The 22,874-nt window shown below is 42.0% G+C and overlaps 1 protein-coding gene across 8 annotated transcripts in view; it reads right to left on the reverse strand.

Annotated features, from left to right (window-relative positions):
* The window catches only part of LOC125902848 (receptor-type tyrosine-protein phosphatase F), a 188,698-nt gene that overhangs the window by 94,142 nt on the left and 71,682 nt on the right, over positions 1–22,874 (reverse strand). For all 8 annotated transcript variants that reach the window (XM_049599481.1, XM_049599488.1, XM_049599487.1 and 5 more), the window contains exons 3-4: positions 15,451–15,596; positions 12,687–12,828 (exon numbers count right to left, since the gene is read on the reverse strand). In XM_049599481.1, the coding sequence (XP_049455438.1) occupies positions 12,687–12,828; positions 15,451–15,596 (288 nt within the window). The remainder of the gene's footprint in view (positions 1–12,686; positions 12,829–15,450; positions 15,597–22,874) is intronic.

Genomic DNA, 22,874 nt, shown 5'->3' on the forward strand with positions numbered 1-22,874 from the left:
GGAGGCAAATGTACAATGTGCATTGAAATGTGCATTGAAATACGTCTTAACATCTTGTCAAGCCTGTTGTCTCTGGCACGCTATCTCTTAGGCCAGGTGTTGTGGCAGTTGCTATGGAGACAGCAGAGTGCATCAAACAAACAGTGCTCAGGGTAGATGAACTGCACGCTCAGACACACCTGCACGCAACGGACCGTGACAAAAAAACACAGTCATAACAAAAACACTTTTAATGCTGTTGTTAGTACACTCAGCGCTACATGCTAGTGGTCGTCTCTCAGTGCTGTTATTCTGCTGTTTATCCGAGTGTACTCGGAGTAAAAAGACTGTAATGCATGCCATGACCTTTGAAATAATACACTTTTTTGTCTGGCAGAGCAGAACATTTGGCCTTACTTCCTCGCCTACAGGCAGATAATCAATAACAGTCATCTAATTCCCCCCCAACTCCTTCCTTTCCTTCCTTCCCTCCCTCTTTTTTTTATCATCTCCCTCTCTCCACTTTCCTATTCATCTCTACTTCTCCCTTTTTCTCCTATCTGATATCATACTTCCACTGTCGTCAGTATGATCTACGGCCCTGCCAGATGCCTCGCGCCTGTTATTTATGCTGCGGCGCACCAGTTAGTACATAACCGTGGCCTCCGACCATTACTGCAACCCAAGGGTGGTCTTCTGAATTCACATGGTTATGCTGACCGAGTCACCTTGTGGGACAAGCACTGCTGCACAGAATCACATCCTCCATTAACTACGCTATATGAGTAGCACAGCTGTAGGCTTTCATTTCGAGATTACAGCTCTACTTCTTGCCTTGTGGTCCTACCAACAGGAGTTTGATTGAAGACCCTTGAGATTATAGTATTACGGAGTACACGGTTTGTGGTTTACTACTCATTTTAATGTAACTGCCTCTAAGATGGAAAAACCTGAGGGCTCAGGGTAAATTTCTGTGGTAATACGATGTGGCTAATAAGACAGGCTATTCCTCCAGGTGTCTCGGAAAAAAGAACAAGGACAGGACCAAAAATCAGGAAGCGTGACGGTTAATGAAATCGGTCTACAAAAGGAAGCAGAGCGGCGGTTTGCAAATAAATGAATTAATTGATCCTCTCCACAACTCAAATTAATCATCGGCAGAGCTTTATTGTGACATGTTTAGTGTAATTACAGCAGATAGGGATGGCTTTTATGAGTTCTGAGAAAGGCAGTGGATGTAGTGGAATGTGGCAGGTTCTGTTAATTAAATCCTCACTGACTGGGCTCCTGTGACAGCCTTTACTTATTCTCTCAGTCAGAGATAATGAATAATACACAGAGTCTGTGAGTCAATGTCGACAGCCTCAACTTTGTAGTGGTTTGCAGAAGTGATGGCCGTTCAAAAAATATCAAACCGTGGCATGACCTATTAACTGCTCACCTCAAAATGCAATAATTTCATCAGTGCTGGTCAACGGTAGCAAAGAGGCAGGAGAGTACATGACTGTGATGGAAAGGTCGAAACATGACATTCGACAAGAAATTGCTCGGTGGCTGGAACTGTTCTGAGGTTCGTGAACTAGCCTACAGCGATGAATGTTTTTAGGAGTGATCAGATCTGTTTATTATGACCATCATGTTAGAATTAAATCTGATTCTACTGCCCATTTTATTACTGTTTCCTGTAGTTGGTACAATCTGAATCTTGATTCTAACCTCACCGCAATTTCATCAGGAAAGGACAAACACCTGCTTACCCCAACAGTCACAGTCAATAATTGGGTGAGGTATTGTTCTCACCTTACAAATAAAAAAAGACCAAGTTAAGTGCTCCAAACTACTTGGTGAACATGCCCTGACACTGGGAGTGTTAAGCGGGGGCGGACCTGAATCTGAACATGCTTGCTCAGTCAACCTACCCTTGCAAAACAGGTTGAAAAATATTGATGCTGATGTAATGCATGCAAAATCAACAGTGCCTTTGACAGCTGTAAGCAGACCGATCAACTACAACCTTGAAAAACACAGCTTAGCAGCTTAGAGAAAATGGGACTATGCCTCTTAAACATGAGAAAAATGTCAAGCTTAAGGCCAAGTTATAAGGCTGATAGTGAGTCAAGCCGTTCTCCCCTGCCTTCTATGGCCCAGTGGGTAAGCCAAGAGGGCTTGGTGTGTAAATGTGTGAGGAAAAGGGGTCAGGGTGAAAGGACTCCCATTAGCCAGCTCATTGAGTGTAGGTATTAGAACCCCCCTGACATGCAGCAGGCCCATCCATCCATAGCCAGTCAGGGCCTGGGGAGCCGTTGACTCACTGGCCTGCAGAGCTTTAAGGTGGACCTTGCTCTTTACCTGCAGGGGTACAAGCCCAGGGTGTCATTATTAACGAATAAAAGAATGTCAGGTGGAGTTTTTCTTTTGTTGCACTGAGCGTTGTTTTTACTCCATTTTACTTCCATTTTGTATCGTGCCTAGCTTTAACGCTTCATCGCATATCAGGTATAGAATGATTTTGCAGATGCTCTGGGCTTAAAATGAGACCAAACTTTTTTGTAGGTGCCAGGTTTTTTTTTTGGTCACAAAGTCCAAAATGTGGCCTACAACAGACGCTGAGGCTTTTTGTTTTTAACCAAGAAGATTTCAGAAAATGCCTTCCACTCTGGGCTATTGCTACGTAATTTTGTTGATCACTTTTGGCCCTTGACGGCTGGTTAAAAGGAGTGAGGGATCAGCTGTCAATAATGGATATAACAGTCAATAAAACAGGTTTTTCGACAATTGTGAGTCACCGCAACCATTAGAGGTCCTTCAGCATACAGCCATAAATGTGCAGACAAAATATTAGGCTGATTGACCTAGTAATTTGCCAGATTAGCTGCTGAAGGAAGACGAAGAGGAAGAAGTAAGAAGGAAGAAGGAAGTTTTATTGTCATTGTGCTACCACAACAAAATTTAGTTGGTACACTCTCAGCGGCAAGGCACATATTAAAAACTGAAAAAAAATAATAATAATAAAAAAAATTACAATACAAAAACATGGTACCGAGCCGCTGTGTACATGTGCGCCACCATCATCCCTGTCACCACAAAGTCAAAGAGAAGTCTGACTGACAGATACACACATGCACACACATGACCAAACACATGATCCCTTCTCGGCTCACGCCTGGCGGAGATAACAATAATGAATATGCTTCAACACAACAACACCACCACAACACCACAACAACTGTGGCCTAAAAATGATCATAAAGGTAAATCAATTTGCAGGGCTTTCACATATGATTGTTAATTGACTTCCATTGTACAGGGATCTCTATTTCTCTAGTTAGATGTCTGTGTTTGAGTGTTGTCTAATCATTGGTTCTGCATGACTCAGACAGACAGAGGCAGACATTTATATTAACAAAATAATTCAATGTGCAATATATTATAAACTAGGGCTAATAATATGAAGCAATTGTTAGATTGTTAAATCTATGAAATTAAAAGCTATTTAACTGTTCGGTCAACACAATGCCAACCAACCACAAAAGTAATTTCTTGTATTTAAGTTCTGTGAATTTGAGAATACAACTTCTGTTTTACCAACTGTTCAGCTAATTCTGTTCGTCATTTCAGCCCACTTCTGATTTATATTGTTGTGGTTTTGCTGTGTCATGGAGAGCGAATTAAACGTAATGGACCTCTCCATTAACAACTGTTGAATTAGTAAAATGCAGAATTCTAACAAGGGCAGAGGACAGGCTGAACTATGGCTGAGCATAAAACACTTCTACCCAAAGTAAGAAAAACAGCATGAAGCAATGAACAAATTGATTTCATACAAAATTACACTGTAACTGTCTGCGGGGCTCAAACTGCTCAGGTGTAAGTAAGCGTTTGACTTGCATTTGACCCTTCAAATATCAATTTGATTCAGGAGCACGTTTGTGAGTGACAGTTTCCATCACCCCTCCGCGTTCATATTCAGTGCAGCTGCTTATATTTCTGGGAAAAATAATATTGGATCTTCACATTTAGATGCCTGACTATCTCTCCCTGCTGGCCTCTTGTCTGCTTTAGAGAGAAACACTCCAATGAAATGTCTGGGCTCAGATAATCATGAGCAAGTGCTTACAAACATAGGGACTAACAAAAAAATGAATTAATCCCAGGCAAAAAACGATGACCCGTTACCTCGCTTAACACTCTAATGGAGGAAGCAGTGCACTGTGAATATGCGCATGGTGAAACACTATTGATAATCACATCGGTCATGCTCTCACAGACAAGTCTTCAGTAAAATCTGTAATTGAATAATGAAAGCCTGTTGCAGCTGTTTGTGGCAGATATTTAATAGCAGATGTCAATTCGCGGATATCCTTGTCTGTTCCGGACAATGCACAGATATCAGCGGATGTGCATGTCTTGTCACATCTCCAATATCTTCTGAAGCCCAGAGACAACATCCAGATAAGGAGTTCAATATGTCTTGACAATCAAGTTAAAAAAAAAGTGACAGGCTACAGCCCTGCTCTCAATAAATGCATGACAGCAGCCAGAAGCTACAATGTTTTACTGTGGACACATCAACAGGAACAGCCATGTAATACCTGGTGAGGTGTTCCTGTTTTTCCCCACTGTAATCTTCACATAAAAAGCAGTATTTACTGCAGGACAATTACTATACTGGTGTTACTATTATAGTGTCCACCCTGTGTGTGTGACTGCACACAACAGACACAAAGATAACTTTAACTATGCATAATCAGTTTATGTGTAGCAAGAGGAATGGTTTTTAAGCCTTCCCACAAAAGACTAGAGTTAACATTAACATCAATGCATCAGACGACACTAAAGGGATGAATGTCATCTACGTTCATTTTAAAATTTTCTTTTTCCTGCACCCTGCACTCAGAGTTTGAGCGTATGTGTTCTTTGGGAGAAAGTGAAAAGCTCTGATGTGTTAAAACACTCTCTGAGAACCACTGGCTCACTTTAAACTGAATAAATACATCCTGAAAATACTCTTAAATGTTGCAGTAATCCCTGTACAATTAAAGGTCTGGCTCTCTTTGTTCTCCTATATTCCATCAACCACTTTTTAAATGTTATTTTTATTCATTGACCTCTCTCTCCCTTTTTTCTCTCTCTATGTTTCCTCAGGCCATAGACACGATCTGCATTGATGGCGCAGACAAACCAGACATCACAGTCTTTACAGATATAGCTTGCCAAAAGCGTGGAGCAATTGATGGACAAGTACAGATGATAAAATGTTGCCTCAAAGCAAGATTGACTCCATCCAGATGTCTGCATATAACATAAAAAATTAAGTCTGGTGTCAAATGAATCTCATGGGACGATCAATTAATCAGGGCTGGTCTAACTAGTAACTGAAAGTCCCCCTGTCTATTGATCAAACCACATCCATCCTACATTATTTAGCATAAAACAGAAGATAATAGCTAATACTAATAATAAATGATTATAAAACTATAAAAAATGGACAACTGCTTTGTGGTTTATTTTAAATTTTTTATGATGATGGATCAACCGAAGATGGATTAGAGCAGAGGGTCAGATATGCAACAAGCTGGCAGGGATCCTTAGTGTCGTGCTCAAGGACACTCCAGCAAGGTGGCGGCTGCTAATTAAAGCCACTCATTACTGTGCCTAAAATCGCAACAAAATGCTCATCTGTATTCCTCTGCGAACAGCAAATGCTGGATCAGCCAGCATCACTGTCGGGCCAGCTCAGAAACAATACAAAAAGCCAACCAGCATAACCAGAATTACAATTTTTATTTTCACTCTAATATTTTTTGACAGATTTTCCAAGGCTGAAAACAAGTTTTTGTTTGTGCTCTTTTTAAATCCCTGTGTGTTTTGGGTTGGTAAATGAGGAGTACAATATAGGCGCTACAACCCTGACTGAACCTAAAAAGCTACCTCCTCCCCTCACAATGCCTAAGTCCTTGGAAGTAAGGATGTGAGGATGCAGATTGGGTGGCCAGGAGGGTGATTCCAGCCTGCCATATTGTGTGAGTCCTTGGGAGAAGCATGCATAGACAGATGCAGTTTGTATCTGTCAGGCTGGATATGATCTACGACGCTGGGCCTCCAGCCAGCAGGTGGTGGGAGAAATTAAATCTGTGACACAGACCGACACAATGGAGCTCAGAAACACTGTAGGGGGGGTACACCTGTATTTGGGTGTTTGGGTTTGTGTGTGTGTATGTGTGTGTCTGTCAGGATGCATGTCCCTGAATGTTTTGTTTGCGTGCAAGATTGTGCTTCTGTATTCCAACTGCGTGTTGTGACAAATAACAGCCCTGCCCTGAAGACGGAAGCCAAACCTGCTCTACTTAAAGCAAACTTTCACACCCTGCATCAATTTCATAAACAGCCCACAGTATGTAACGTTAAACATAAACTGACCACTTACTTCCTTCAACAACATGAGGGAGCAGCTATTAAAACTGCTGCAAGAACATTACAGAAACCCACTAGCATTCAAGAAGAGAATCAGAGAGAGTGCAAAAGTAATGTGTGGGGAATAGCAGTTACACAACAGACCTTATTTTGGTCATTGTGGATGATTTGAATAGCGCGAAGGAAAGGAGAGGATTAAGTTGTCGGAGGAGCAGGGCTCGGTATTAAATCATTGCGATATAGCTTCTGTATGTATTTATCTTGCCTAGGAAGAGGCGCAATGCGATTTCTATGCTGTTTATCCAGTCAGGTTTGTTGTCCACACTTGCCTGGCTCCTGAGATATTTATTACTGGCATTGTGTCGCAGTCATTTTTTGCCTCTGCACCAGGGAATATAATGCATGCCAAGCAAATAAAGGCCTTTTCTAACCGGTGAGGCCATAATTTGTTTACTGCCACCAAACACAGGGCCACTAAATACAGTCAACACGGTAAAGCTGGGACACTTTACTGAATTCCATTTTGAAAATTTCTGAACTGTGTGCAAAAGTTGATGAGTTTCTAACGCTTGTGTATAATTATGGCCTCTTTTCCAATCTTAAAATTAGAGAGGCATAACATGGGCTCGTAGGGCAGAACTCTATTAATATTACAAGGAGCTGTATCACTCCAGAGTTTGATGTTTGACATGTTTTCACCAAGCAAGGGGCTATTTTTTTCCTCCACTGCAGAAGCTTTGAATCCTTGCATATTTCTCAATTGACCTTTCCAAAAAAATTACATTTTTTTCTCGACATTACATGTTCAGAAACGAGTTGCCGGGGAACTTCAAAAAAGGTGTGCAGCTGGTCTGAAGGAGAACCTTTCTAATTCACGCTCTGACAGCGGAGGATTCCGGTAATGATGGGGCTTTTGATCTGGTACCATTAGATAACATTCCTTTTTTCTAGAGACAGGTCCGCTGTCTCCCAAAGGACGAGGGAATGTTCTCTAGCACAGCAGAAAAGTCACAGAATATACCTGAGTTTCTGCTCTTACTTAAGGACTAATCTCAAGTTACAGGGAGCTCTGCAGATATCACTTTCACAATTTTATGTTTCCTTAAACTTCTTATTTGAGGAGAATTTAGCTAAAACTATTCAAAGTTACAGCGGGTAAGCAGACTGAGGTTATGATTTTCACTTTCCTGGGGTTTAATACAACAGCACTGCAAGCCTTTTCATTCTCACGCCATAAAAGGAAGCATAAGCATCATTAATGTTTTCACAGCGTTTTATCACTGCAATATGTGTTTTTGTTGAATCGCCTTACCAAGTATCTTGCTGATTTGTTCTCACTTGGAAAATATGCATTATCATTTATAAGTTATATGACTTGGTTGCTGTAGGCCTTTCCCAGCACTTGTCAATGTTGCAATTCCCCAGTTGTTGATAGAAGCCAATTTAAACCATGAACCTTTAATGATTTCGCTCAAGGCAGTTTCAACAGAAATCTGGCTCTGGTTTTGGTTTCAATTGTAAGAGCAGTCACTGTATTCACTGCACTCACTGCACCACAGAGCCTCATCAGTTTTATCATCACCATTAGTGTCATCACAGGACATGCTTCTGACACCACCTTAGTCATTTCTTGATCTGAGTCATTGCGTTTTACATTTTACATGCTCATCAAATGTTAACGGCGGCGAAAATGTGAAATATCGCCTTGACATGGAGAAGTGGCAGCACACTGCATTTAAGACTGATGTTGTGAGCCGAGATGTCTTTTCTGGCCGGCAGTAGTTTATTTCATACATCACCGAGACAAGCACCATTTACCTGAACATTTACTGAGGCAGTTCAATTCAAGAGGGGCGCTCAAGGTCACAACATCGGCATCGTTACCCAAGTAATGAGTCATTGTTCCCTCTGGTCATCTCTTTATACTATCCTAAAACGTCAAAGCCACACTGTCCACTATATTTAACACGGAGAGAGATACAGAGATAAAACAGAGAAAGGGGCAGATACAAAAAGTTATAGAGACGAGAAGGCAGAAACCGAAATGAAAGGGAGGAAGAGAAAGGGAAATGAAAGACTGACAGCAACAATATTTCTAAATCACGCCTCCCCCTCTGGTCTCTGCATCGTCTGCATCATTATTTATCCATACAGGTCAGACCTGCACACAGCTGACTGGCTCTCTCTCCCTAACATAGACACAGTTGAAGAAGGATTGTACATTTGAAAAGTAATTTTGCATGTAGACCATTATTCAAAACCTCACAGTGAAAAAGGATGATTATAGCCACGGATCCTCAGATGTGACTGATGACAGTGTGACAACAATAAAGAAACACGACTCTGCTCCTACCATTCTACTGCTGTATATGTGTGTGGCTCTCTCTCTCTTTCCTCTCTCTCTCTCTCTCTCTCACACACACACACACACACACACACACACACACACATACAGACGAACACACAATGAGAGATGGCTGAGCTGACTTTGGGCCCGCATGTAAGTCTCAGCGGTGTGACCTCTCGGGCGGGGGCGTGAGAACCGCCACGAACAAAGAGCAGGGCTGTTACAGCGTGACAGAATTACAGAATGACTTGAGACTCATGACTGCAAAAGTGCAAAAGCCCGACTTGACTCTAGTGTGAACACACGCCTTTGCAACTACCCCACAGGTGAGCGGCACGCTAAACTCTACAATTACAAATCCAACTCTGATCATCTGCCCACGTTAAGAAAGAGACAGGGACCATCGGTCAGCTCCAGACATAAAATCCTCGACACAACTTTTTCTAGTCAAGACTTCTTCAATTTCTATACAGCCTGAAATCTTAATACAACGTTGCTTACCATTCATCTTAGTCATTCTCTGACAGCCTTTGACCCAGCCACTGACTCAGAAAGCGAACTGCCAGTGAAGTCAACAAATTTTAACACACTTGTGTTTCTATGCAAAAGAAATCCTTAAAGTCAACTCAAGAGGTCTGCTGGTATTACGTACAGTAAGAAGACTGGAAGACTGGCCAACAGGACTGGAAAAAAAATTAACTTGGACTCATTGAATTAGGCTGAAAATTGCAAGCAAGTGATCCAGACACTATAATGCACTTCTGAACCTTGGCATTTTCCTTTATACACTCCAGCTCTACCTTCAGGCACAGTGAAAGCACGTGTAGAGCTGCACCAATATGACTGTCGTAATCCATATTTTGCAGGATTGGCATAACAAAATAAAGAGCCAGTATATGGAATAATCATAATTAACGCTCGACCTTCCTTTGCTCTGCTAAAACCTATAATCCAGATCGACTTAGTGCTTTAATGACTTCACCATTCTCACTGCCTCTCTGGATGCTAGTGCTCAATGTATTATGACAACTTCATGTGGATGCAAAGTCACATGTACTTTAAGTCATGCGGAGAGCGTGGGGCTTTTCTTTTGGAATGCAAAAACTGGAAGTTTATGCTCACTAAGTCATTTTTCCACCTTTATTCAGGGAAGGTTGAGTCAAATGTGACAGCTACACTTCTTATATTGGTCACTGAGAAGTTTACTAGTTCTGTGCCTTGCTGAAGGGTACTGCACTGACTTAAGTTTGCAAAAGCTCAGCAGGCTTTTTAGTCACTTTCTCTGGATTTCTTTCATTTGATTTGAAGCGGCAACATTCTGACGTGACACCGACTTCTCACACCCTTCAGGCTACCACCGCCCCATTAAGGAAGAGGATCGTTAGTCTCCGTCTGTTTGGTGCTGCCCCAGTGTTTTCTCGTGTAGTGCCGCTGATATGAACTTGATGTATCGCTAGGCTACAAACAATAGTCTAAAAATAGAGCCGAGCTGACAACACTGCTCCACGAGCGTGTGTGAGTTTGCGCTGAGTGTGTTTAGGCAAGTGAATATGCATGAATGTGTGTGGGTTTGTGCGCATGTATGAACTAAGTTGTCCAGCACTTCCTCAGGGTTGTAGACCACAGAGGAGTTACTCTGATTAAAAACGACATGGGGTTCTGTTCTCTACCAGCCTCTGTGACTGCCTCAACACTTGTGAGTCTCCCTCTGATAACACAAAAAGACAACAGACTACTTGAATACATTTTACAAAAGCTGAACTACTTATTTAAGAAATATATTTCTTTGTCACGTCCAAAGATTTTCCTCAGTTTGTAACTGTCTGTTTAGTCAGTCACTTCCAGATATTTACATTTATAGTATGAAGTCTGTATGAAGATTTCTTTTTAGCAATAATAGGTGGAAAACCTAAAAACATTATCACAGCAACAAGCCTTCATAGCCTATCAGCTCATGAGGTTACTGTTCTTAGTTTTGGCAGAGCTTTCTTACTTCCAGCAGATATAAAATCTCTTGGCAACATCCTACTAAAGTCCTAGTTTGGAAATAAATATCTGCCTCTCCTTGCCGTGCTAAATGTTCATCTTAGAATTCAACCTCACCAGGTATTTCGTTTACTTTGGCTGTCTGCCAGTTCATTCTGAACAGGTAGCGTACAACCAGCTTGCTTGAACTTGTAGGCTAAGAGCACCTGTCCACAGTTTTTTTTAAAATATGAACCTATGTTGTTTTGGTTTGTCAGACCAAAACAATGAGCTTAAAGAGGTTCAGAGGCGCAGACGTGCAGATTCAGGTGTTGATCATATGTGGGATCGTCAACACTAGCTACTCTTTCGGATTTTTTTTTAACATTATTATAAAGAGTATTTCTTAATGCAGCTTTAAATAGGTGCATATTATGGAAAAGACACAGTAAGCACTCCAAAAACTTCAACTTTTATCTCACATTTAAAGATTTTATAGTAATTGTGCTTTCAGATGTACTTCAAGCCAAAACACAGACAGTGCTGGTAACACTGTTGTGGTTAAAGGTCTGGCTCTCGTGCTGGAGATGTATGCAGTGTCTGTGTACTACTAAAGCCCTATAGATAAAAGCATCCATCATATAGCATGTGTCTGCATGCCACTTGACTCCGAGGTTAGCAGCTACAGCACTGAGCACAGGATCACAGAGAGAAGTCGGCTGGATGCAAAGCACGTCTGCTGGTGAGAACAGTTGCTCACTGTTGAGTAAGACTGTTGTCCGTCTCTCTATTCCACTTACCGAACGGGATCCGAACTGAGTGTCCTATATTGCCCCCACCCCCAAAAAAAAGACTAACACTGCGATTAATCTCATCTCATTTATGTGCGCTTCATGTCATGTTAGTGCTGTTTGTTTGTGCACGATACAGTGCAAAGGAGGGGTAGAAGAAAAGCCTTCTTTGCGCAGGAGAAAAGTCCCTTCGGGAAAGATTACGCAAGCCCAGCCGATGATATCATCAAATCAGCGTGGACGGAGAAAAAAGGACGGGTGGGTGTAAGAAAGATGGGATTCAAACGGGGGATAGAAAAGGCTGTATTTGAATGAGAGGGGATCTGCTTTAATGCCAGTGTAATGGCTATGGACGGCCTTAATCCTCCTGCTGGCGAGCTCTGGAGGTTTTTTTTTTTCTTTAAAGTTTCTAATGAAATCAACTCCTGCTGTGACTAGCAACCACATGACAAAATTACAATCAATTAAGGGAGAAATTCACGCTCACAGCCCAGTGATAAGGAAGGCTGAGCAGGGAGAGGTGCTGAACGTCTGTCCACATAAATCACATACATTAACTCTAGAAGCAGGAAGGAGAAGGAGGGCCATGGAGGTCAAGCTGGCCTGTAGGCACGCAAGGGTAGCCCATCTAGTAGTCTACATTCATCTGAAGCATTTTTATTACAGTTCTCTGGATAAACACTGACATGATTTAAGGCTTTTGATGAGGTAATTTATTATTATTTTTAATTGATTATGGGATTAATTTGCTGTTTTGGGCAATCCTGACTGACTTATTGAGATACAAGACAAATTAAATATAGTATCATAGCCAATAAAAGGCGAATAATTCCTACAATATATCTGGGTTCCAGGTCAGACATTTGCTGAATTGCTGAACTGTATGCTATCTTATTTAAAAACGCATTCCCTGCACTTTTTTTTCCCACCTTGTGGAGTTTACATTAAGATATATCTGCTCCTGCGTGACACTGCCAATACAAGGAATCCTCAGAGTTTGCAAATGTTTATGGATGAATTATTAAGGTAAACACTCATATTTGCTTTTGGATATATTGGAATAAAAGCTTCAAAAAACTAGCAGAAGCAGCAGGAAAAGGAGGAGGGGAAGAGAACAGAGTGAGGGTGAAAGCGAGATGGAGAAAGAAACCAAGCAAAAAAAAAAAAAAAAAAAAAAAGACTTATCTTACCTTCAAGCACTGTAAGCTTGGCACTAGTGTTGATCTCGCCTGCACTGTTGGCGGCCGTGCACTCGTAAATGGCTTCGTCTCTGTGTGTGCGCAGTGGCTGGATCCGCAGTACGGAGCCCGCACCATCATCAAACTCAATCACCTAGGAGAGCCGGAGCAGAGCAAAAGGGCAGGAATGTTATTTTTAGGGGCCAAGGATATCACTTCATTGCAACATATAAACGACATTGGTTTAGATGGTTTTCTTGTTTGGTTTTTCTGATCTGAGAGAGGAAACAATTGAACATTTGCCAGTTGTGCAGCTTTTCCAGTTCCTCAAAGGCTATTTTTATGCCCTGATGCGAAATTGAGACTTTTCAGGAGTAGAATGTAAGTCTATTGTTTCTCACTGCATTTGCCAAAATTTCCTCTTGTGAATGATAGTGTGAAATGATATCCAAAAACACTGTGATGCACAGCAGAACCACAACAGGTATCATATAAAGGAATACCAACAAGGGGCCAGATGTATAAATGTTACATAGGCACAAAAACCATGTGTAAACCTCTTTCCACACATTAACTGGTGTTTATAAAGGAAGAATGTGTAGTGATAATGCGCTCATCTCATGCATGCTTCAGACCAGGTGTACACACAGGCTGAACTGAGATAGCTGTGGGTGGTATTAAAGTAAATATTAAATGTAAAGTGAGAGATATAACCTTATAGTAAAACATTGTTATCAGATTGTTTGCCAGTTTCACTGATTGTCTCATTATTTCTTTGGGCGGCACTGTGTTCTGTTAAAGCGACACTTACCTTTCTGGAAATTTTACACTTTTCTTTGTTTAGGTTAAAATGCTATTAATAAGCTGATGGCACACTGAAATGTAAGTGAATTCCACCAGAGATGAAAACTCATAATTATACCATTCTCATATGGTTCTAAGAAAACACCGCCCAATCACTGCATTCAGACCGAATGCAATGATTGGTCGGAGTTTTCTCCTGTCCTGTCTGTCTTCCCCACATGGAGGTCTCTGACAGTTGTAACCGCTCGCGTAACATCCCCGCACACCCTCCACCCTGTGAGTCTGTGAGACAACAAATATGCTCGTAACAGGGACGCTTGTGGATATAAACTAGTAACCTGAGATGACCACGGTTTCACCTGGAGCTGCCCCGAAGGGAAGACGCCCGGCAGCGCTGTGACAGGACGCGGAAGCGGGGGAAGCACGGAGGGGTTAGCTCTATGCTAACAGCTAACCCCATCAAACCAGTTGTTCCCACTGGCGAACGTCCGCTTGCTGGACACGAAAACATTAATGTTATCTTCCTTGTGCTTTTCCACTTATTAGTAACGTTAACGCTACTATCTAACGTTAGCACTGTAACCTTCTATTCTAAAACTCCTCAGTCATCACTGACTCTTGTTGAGTTTTAAAACTCCGGGGTTGCATTTGTAAGGTTGCACTCGCCCTCCTCTTCCATGTATCCAACATTACCATGCTAACGCCTACGTCCATCATAGACGTAATGAGGACGTAATGGAGGAGCGCTGAGTAGGCCTTTGGAGGGAGGTGGAGTTGCAGGAGGAGGAGGATGGGACTTTGGAGGGAGGCGGGAGTTGTGGATGTTCAAATTTTTTGTAAGTGCTGTGTGAAATGCAAGAAAGGTAAGGGTTGCTTTAAATATCAATCAAAGGCACATTTATAAACTTCATTTAACCAATATCTCCCTGCTGATGATCGTTTAATTGGGTTTTTGAATTGTGGCGCACTTAATTGTAAAGTCAGTTTCAACATGAGCATTGTGGATGAATCACAGTTCATCCTGCTGGTGTTAAATAAACATAATGACTGAGATTTTACAGCGTTTACGGTTTGCAGAAATGTCATGACATCGTGGGATGGATGCTACAAATATGCACAGCTGTACGTAAAGGCAGCTGGCACCGTTAGAGAACCTCGTCAATGTGACAAAATCGTGTGAAAATGAGTGGGCACCAGTATCGCTATGCAAACTAATAGACATTTCTACATTTGTAAGTGGGAAATGACGCTCGTGCACCCAGCTCCACAATTGAGATTTATAAAACAGAAACATGCAGCTTTATAAATCTGACAAAAAGAACGTGCATGCACATTTCCATCTTTGTGCATGTACACATTTTTTAGTTGTGAATCCATACACGGTTCTATGCATCTGCCCCGGGAGTACAACCAAATAGTACCCCAGCAATCACGACCGTATTATGTTACAGAGGTAAGGCCGGTCAGAAACAGCACGAGTTCCCACCTAGGGCACTTCCTTCTGTTCACATGGGTTCAAAAGATGGAGGGGAAATACATCAAGTAATACATCAAGGCGATGTATGGCTTGCGATGGTGGAGCTGAGGAACAGAAGGGGAAGGATGAGGGTGTGAAAAGACTGAAAGAGATGAAGAGGACTATATAAATCAAGATGGAAGGAGATTAAAGAGAAGGGAGGCCTGTCTGGTCTCGCTTGGAGAAGAGAAGAGTTGGTGTGATGCTCAATAACAGGGCGATTGATTATGTGCACTGGGTGAGTGTGTGTTTTGTGTAAACGCTGTGTGCATGCACGCATGAGTGGGTGTGTCTGTGTTAATGAGAGAGGGTTATAAAGGCAGTCTCATGCCTGTAATGTTTTGTCACGTGTTTTGTGTTTGTTCCTGCTTGTGTTTGTGCCTCTATGTGTGTGTGTGTGTGTGCGTGCGTGTATGTAAGTGTTCAGAGATCTGAGAGTCACGCATGAGTGCTCACCTCAAAGCGCTGGGAGCTGACTTTCTTGCCTTTCTTCATCCAGGTGATTCTTGGTCTGGGCACCCCAGTGGCCTGGCACACAAACGACGCAACTCCGCCCGAGATGCCCGTCTGGTCCTCTGGGGATTTGACGAAACTTGGCAAGCCTGATAGAGCCGGAGCGAAGGGGGCAAAGGGAGATGGAGAGTGGTAAAAAGAGGGAGGGAAAGAAGTCAGGGAGAGAGGCGAAGGAGAGCAGAAGGGAGGGGGGAGAGATGAAGGTGATGTTATTGCCTACTGCCAGTCACGTCGGCATGTGAAACTTGGTTATCTATGGGTATCACTTTCTCCACACAAAGGCAACAGTGGCAAAACCCACACTGGCATTGTTGCTGTGCACACCTGCAGCTCAGTCATGGGAGAAACATCCAGTCTTTGTGTGCCTGCCTGTCACTGTATCATGTTGAATTTCTCACCCTTTGCTTTGACACACCATTTGAAATGGCAAAGTCTGTCGCCCACAGACAATGAAGTTGCAGTTCTATCTCTTGAACATGAGGGATTGCATTAAACCCAATAGATAAAAAGAGATAAGCAGACAAACTCCTACTCTTCCACAAAAAATGCCTGCAAAAATCACAAAGAAAGAAAAGCAGCATGCTGGTAAATTAGACACATTGGGAGTTAATCAGGTTACTTAGCATTCAAACCATTTTTGTTTTTATAGGGCATTAAAGCTGGTTGGCACATCCCAAAATTCAAACAAGGCTACTATTATGTAGTGATCTGTAACCTCTGTGTGACTTCCTAGGTAATGTGTGTTTACAACAACACAGCGGACTACCTTGGAGAACACCTCTTGACGTGGATCCCCTGTTTGCCTTCCGGGTGTTTTTACCGAGCACCACACCCTACATCATTGTGCTCAGGACAATGGAGTGTGTGTTTCAGTGACAGCCCGTCTAACTTGACATGGTGCTACTATGAGCGCACCTTAGCTCCATGCTATAGCTCCCATGCTTTATGCTTTATTTGCAGCCTCAGACGTGCATAATACGAGTCTGGCTTCAACAACATGACACAATGTCCTTGTTACCAGCTCCGTCAGCTCGTGTTTCATCTCCAGAGTCATTAAAGAGGGAGGTGGGGAACACCTAAACCGTGGTGGTGACGAGCAGACCGCCCCACGGAGACATGCACAAAGGGGTGAATCATTATGCTGTATACACAGAGGAGACGCCAGCCTTCCCTTTCTGAGCACACACTGGGGAAAATCCCACAGTGGCTGCCACCATTCTTTACTCTTATGTGTTCTAATATAACGTTGGTGGGAAAAAAGGGTATGTTGGGGGGGGGTCAATATCACTGTACTTCTTCCTGATACAGAGAGGGCCTTCAGTGAGCATATTCTCTGGGTCTACCTGCTATATCGTCAACCTCTGCCCTCACTTGGCTAGCTAGAGGGAGAGAGGTGGTGCTGTCTGTCCTTGCTCGGGGACATCTCTGCAGAGGAGCTTTCTTCGAGCAATACAGCGGTATACAATAAAAGAGATACTGAGAGCATGCAGGCAGAGAGGTGTGCGTGCATATATAACGCTTTGATGTGAGGTGATTATACACATTCATATGCAACTAGGTGCAGGGACAGAGGTACTAGCAGAAATATGAGATGTTTAATGTGGCTTCTGAAGAAACACTTAAGGACAGTCAATGACAGAGTGAAACATACATATATAAGGAGTGGGCATTGTAAGTTATTTCCATATTCAAGTACTTGCATTAAATAATTATTGACTACTTGAGTATCCACAATAACACTAAATGTGAAAATAGGGTCTGAAATTAACACCCAAGTGAAAATGCAGATAGGGGTTAGGGTTAGCCCACATTTCTGCCGTGCACAGACTGTAGAGTTCAGCTAGGAAACGTTTAACGAAGTTAGAAGATAGCTTGCCTTGCACGGCACATTAACTTTGTTTATTGTTGAAATCCTAACATACACTCACTTAACTCTTATGCCTGGTCATAATTCTACCTGTAAAGTGCGATTGAGTGATGTCTGACTGAAGATACTGAACATAATCTGCAGCTGGTCAGATCTACAACTGTGTCCATGTGGATCTGTGCATATATTCACAGATAGCAGTTACATCATCGAGTCCTGTCCATATATCTATATCTACATGTAATTCTATATATTTTTTCTTCTTTTATAAAGCAAAAAGAGTTTGATAACTCTATACGTGTAACGAATACTGACATTGAAATCAAGTTTTTTACAAACTCAACTGTCTGACAAAGTTGGATGTCTCAAGTGATGTAAGATTACCAGTGCGCTTGCACTGATAAACATTTAAATATCAGTCAAACAGAGGTTAATACCCTTAAAACGGCACCATACACTTAACATCAAAAACGCACTGAGAGATATCATCTCTTCACAGCTTTAAAAACTAAATTGCAGGAATTTATCTGATATTATTTACTCTAGAAACAACTCATTTCATGACCTTTTTTTTGGAGGAAGTCACTGTCAAATCACTGTCACTTTAGCAAAAGAGATTAAAGCTAACACAGTCCTTTGTTTAAAAAACAATCATGATAAGCTAACAAGGACAAACACAATGAAATCCGCAGCATTTTACATAACACTGATAGGCTGAAGTGTGCTGTAGTGCAGTGTGAGTAGTGTGTGAGTAGGCAGTTACACGTGCTTGGTGATACACTGTAATCCAACACATCCATCCATCCATCTGTGACCTGTGACCCCTGCACAGTACCTAAACCCACCTGACATTTGAATGATATTTTCGTCCTCCCAGGGACAAGATTTAGACTGCAACAGCACAGCACTAAATCGTTTTCTATAGCGTCAGAGTGACTGTGACACACACAATCACACACACTAACACTCACACACACACACGCATGCAGGCAGGCAGCAGCGGAGGGCTGTGCTAATGATTCAAACCTGATAAGCCCTTAAGAGTGTATGCCTGAGCATGCGTCTCTGCTTGCTTGGGTGCTGAGTTGGAATCCCCGAGACCTGATTATCACCATTCTGACTTCCAAGAGTTCCTGCTAACATCTGTCCACAGCAGTTCCATTTAACACGCTGTGATGGCTTTTCACGTTGTTGCTAAGATGGAGGATCGGGCAGCATTAAACAGTTCTCGGCACATACCTCAAATTAAATGATGTAAGCCCATGTATTGCCACAAACATTTAAGTGAGGAAGCGCTGGATCTTAGAAATCATAAGGATTTTTCAGGATAAGTGGAAGAAAAGGGTAAACTGGCCCTCGCTGAGCCTTTCCCGTATTAATCCTCTTAAAAAAAAGCTTCCCCTGAATTCCGACAGTTAACCTTTGACTCAGCGGCAAAACTATGGCGGATTCTGAGCTGTCCATCGTTAATCCAGATCTCCCCAAGCATTCAATCACAAAATCTCAAAAAGGTCTGTGGCGACCTTCAACCCCTGACTTACGGACGGGGTTAATAGTGGTCCTAATACACTCCAACGAAAAGGCAGAAGCATTTATATTTGGACTGAGACTCTGCTGAGTCCCTCCGTCACTGTGCCACCACTGGCGGGTGAGGATATCAAACTGTTGGGTTTGTCAGTTCTTTTCTTAGAGAGACAAAATCCAGACTCGACCCTCTTTTCTCTGCCTGTGTCCCATTTTCCTGGCTGTCAGGCAGTTGTCACATGAAAACAATGGCAGGGACGAGGTGGAAAACACATAAGCCTACCTATGCAAATCCTTCTCTCAGCCAGTGACTGCAAGCTTTGAGTGCACTTTTTCTAAGCTTTGATATATCACATTCAAAACTCCTATCTTGACACGCAAGACTGTAACGCCTGCTCTTTTCTCGCTGGGAATGTGTAGGAAGTGCTGCCACAACTGTCAGGCCCAGTGCTGGTTGCGAGGTGCCAGAATTTCAAGGTTGAGGTTATCGACTCACGAGAATTTCAAATTTACCACATTTCGTTTACTCGCACTAACAAGATTAAGGCACTGCTCTAATTACTGACACTATCGTGTAAACACCCAAACTGGGTTATAAGAATCAAAGCAGATAAACATATCTGGATTACAAGTCAATCACTCAATCTTTTGGTTTTAATTACCAAATTAATGCATCAGAAAGATGAAAAAGTGATCCACATGCAAAGCAGTGCTGCTGTTCACAAACAGCAGCAGCATGGTTGGTGGTGGTAGGAAAAAAACACTTTTGTTGTTAGCAGAGCAAAAAGGCTTTCATGTTACAACTAATGACTGGAATAAGTTAATCAAAGCAAAAAACAATAAGCACATTTTTGTTTTTCTTATTTTGTGGGACTAATAAGGTGTTTCTTGTACGCTACCACACTTCCTGACAAACATTAGCCTGATTAAATAAATCACAGGGTCATTAGAGAAATGAATGCAAACCTTTTGCCGCCTAATGCTCAAAAACGTCATACAAAGTGCTATCTTAACCAAGCAGGAGTTATTAGTGGTAAGTCATAATATTTAGCAATTACACTGTAGTGTGCGCACAAACCAGGTGTATTCTCACCTAAAACCACAACCATGCATATTTGTGCCTCGTTGGTTTTAAATTTAAATTTGAGGGCAGGCTATTGATAAATCTGCATAGATCCCTGGTTCAGACAGCACAGAGGGAGTCTAGAGGCTGCTGATTGCTCTGTGTGTGTGGGATTAAACAGCTTCTCTCAGTAAACCTAATGCCTGCAGCAGTATTTGTGGGGTCTGAGGTCGTTAGAGAGATGAAAGGTATGGGAGTTTCCAAACTCCAGTGTGGCTACAGGTGTTTTATTTTTCACTGGATAGATCTGAAGCTGTTGGGACGTGTAATCAGGAACACCTGTCAATGTACAACAAACAGTAAACGACTTTGTCAAGGACAGCACAAGAAAATGGGTCTGATGAATAAATGAATGAATGTGGGTCATACAGAAGTGAGCCTTCAAAAGACTGGATAAAATGGAAAGTGGTTTAGTAAAAATATTTATTCACAAGTAGTTTTTGCTGTTCTGACCCACTCTGAGCAGTGTTACTGTATGATATGTTTCCTAAGCAGCTTTACAGTTTTCTCTTTTATCCTTGTCGGGGGCCTCAGAGCAAGGCTTGTAATAAATGCAGACAGCAGGGAGAGTCGCGTAAATGACACTTGTGTGGCTAACAATTAGTGTATTCCCAAGCCTGCCAGAGTGCCCAATGAGAGCTACTCTGTGGTGTAGAATATCAGGGATCGATACACACGCGGCAGAGAGAAAAACCATTAATTCTTATTAATAATGGATTAGCAAGTTATCATTTTCATGAGGCAACACTTAGTGGAAATTTGTCTGATGGCATCAGCAATGGTTGTTTTAATGGAACACTTCCATTAAGGCCTTTTCGGGCCATTAGCAGGCAACTTGTTTGCAATTAATTCCGTATAAAGCCGCCTCCCCTGCAAGTTATTTACCCCGATAAAGTCAACTGCACTTCAGGCTGTTTGTTTAAACCAATAAACATCATGTTTGCTGTCGCACTTCGGTTTTACAGCTCATCGGCATTGTGTTATTCCTTCCTCCAAACGACACATGTACATAGCACAGTTATGAGGAGGGACCCTAGGACAAAATAATAAAAAGCGGACAGAGCGCCTTTTAGCAGCCTGGGGCCGCTTTTGTAATTGTTTTTGATGAGAGTGAAGTGTTTTGCTTGCTGCTTTTGCGTTGCTTTTCTGCTCTATGCAGCTCACATTTTAGTCAAGCAGCAACCTCTGGGGCCAAAAAATGAAACCAAAGCTGAAGTGCCAAAAACTGCAGTTCTTTTAACGGCCACTTGAGGCTGGCTCCAAAAGCGAGACAATCCCCATAGGCACCCATGTTAAAATGCCCAACTTTACAGCAGAAATAAACATGTTTACAGCCTGGTAAGAAAAACACTTTTGGTCTCTATAGTTAATTTTAACATTCATGACACTAACTAAATGTTAAGAGTAAGAGGAGTGAGACACAGTATGAATGCTTTTAGCTCAGGTAGTTTGACCTAAATATCTTAAGCCCCAACCTTTTATGACACAAAGGTTCAGTGTCTAGTTTCACTTCACACTGAGAGGATCCTGGTTTCAAACCCAACTAGGACCTATAGAATATGGATGGAGTTCGCTCATTTCTCCACCTGCTTAAACAGTTTTTTGCTGAACGGTCTGGATGTGTTTCACTCATTGACAGTCAGTTCACACAGCATTTACTAGTGATAACACAGAAAGCGAAGAATCTCTTTGGTGAATGATAGTGTAGTGGCCAAAGATTGATGGAGCTTTTTAAGCTTTATCAGAACGGCGGTGAAATCGCAAGAGCGACGTCGTTCATCATCTCTGAGATACTGTACTTAAGACAAAATGTCTAAACCTATAGAAGAGAAAAGGAGAAAGAAAAACATCAAACTTTCAAAACCCTTGTGGACCATGAAGACGGGCTTTCTATCAGGCCTTCCAGCCTTCAGTGAATTATTCAAGACAGCGAAGAAGAACAAGAACTCTAAGTGCAATTACCCTTCACTCCTCTCTTCCCAGTGTGAGCAACATTAATGTAATGGCTTTCATCTTCTCAAGCCGATTATGAACGAGGGAAGCATCTCTCAAGTCTGCTCTCTCTCTCTCTTCTTGTCTGTCAGTCAATTTATGACATTTGAAAAAAAAAAGAACACACACACACACACATTGTGCTTTGGTGACCAATGCCTGAAGTGGGCATTTAAAAAACAACTGTTTAAAAAACATGCAAGGATAAATGCTTCATTGTGTACTTTTTGATTGCAAGGATGTGGGTGTTTCTGGTATCACACGATAGGGAATCTGAAGTTTTATATTACCTGTGGTATTTAAACTGGCGCCCAACCTAAATCTAGTCAAAGATGATTCACTACCTGTCGCTTTTTTCAACCCACCTGATTCCTTAAGGGAAAGTTTTTAACAGACATTAAACAAAGGCAGACACTATGATTTCTTTGTTATGCTTTCTTGAGATAACACTACTTTTATTGTGCTGTTATACAAGAAAAATATGCTGTTTCAATAAAAATTATGGCTATACAAACTAAACTATATGTTTGCCAGTCCCTTTCTCAATGCTATAATTTCTTGCTGGTTGGAAACTCGCCATATCATTAGCTGGAAACAACTGATGTATAGTCTGCCACACAATGTGGACAATGCAAATGTAAAATGCAAAATCAGTCCCTGTCTCCTTATGCAGCATGTGGCCCTCACCTACAAGACAAGCCTGCTAATGTGTCAGCTGCACTACACAGTTCATCTGCATAACCCTGGGGCTGCATCACCTCTGATGTTCATTTAGTTCACTTGATGAAATGATCTCATTTGCCCTGTCATGAAACTAAACGCGTTTTTTTTTTTCCATTCTGAAACTGTGAAGGACGACTG

This window comes from Epinephelus fuscoguttatus, linkage group LG15 (assembly GCF_011397635.1).
Source record: "Epinephelus fuscoguttatus linkage group LG15, E.fuscoguttatus.final_Chr_v1".
In the NCBI taxonomy this organism is placed as follows: domain Eukaryota; kingdom Metazoa; phylum Chordata; class Actinopteri; order Perciformes; family Serranidae; genus Epinephelus; species Epinephelus fuscoguttatus.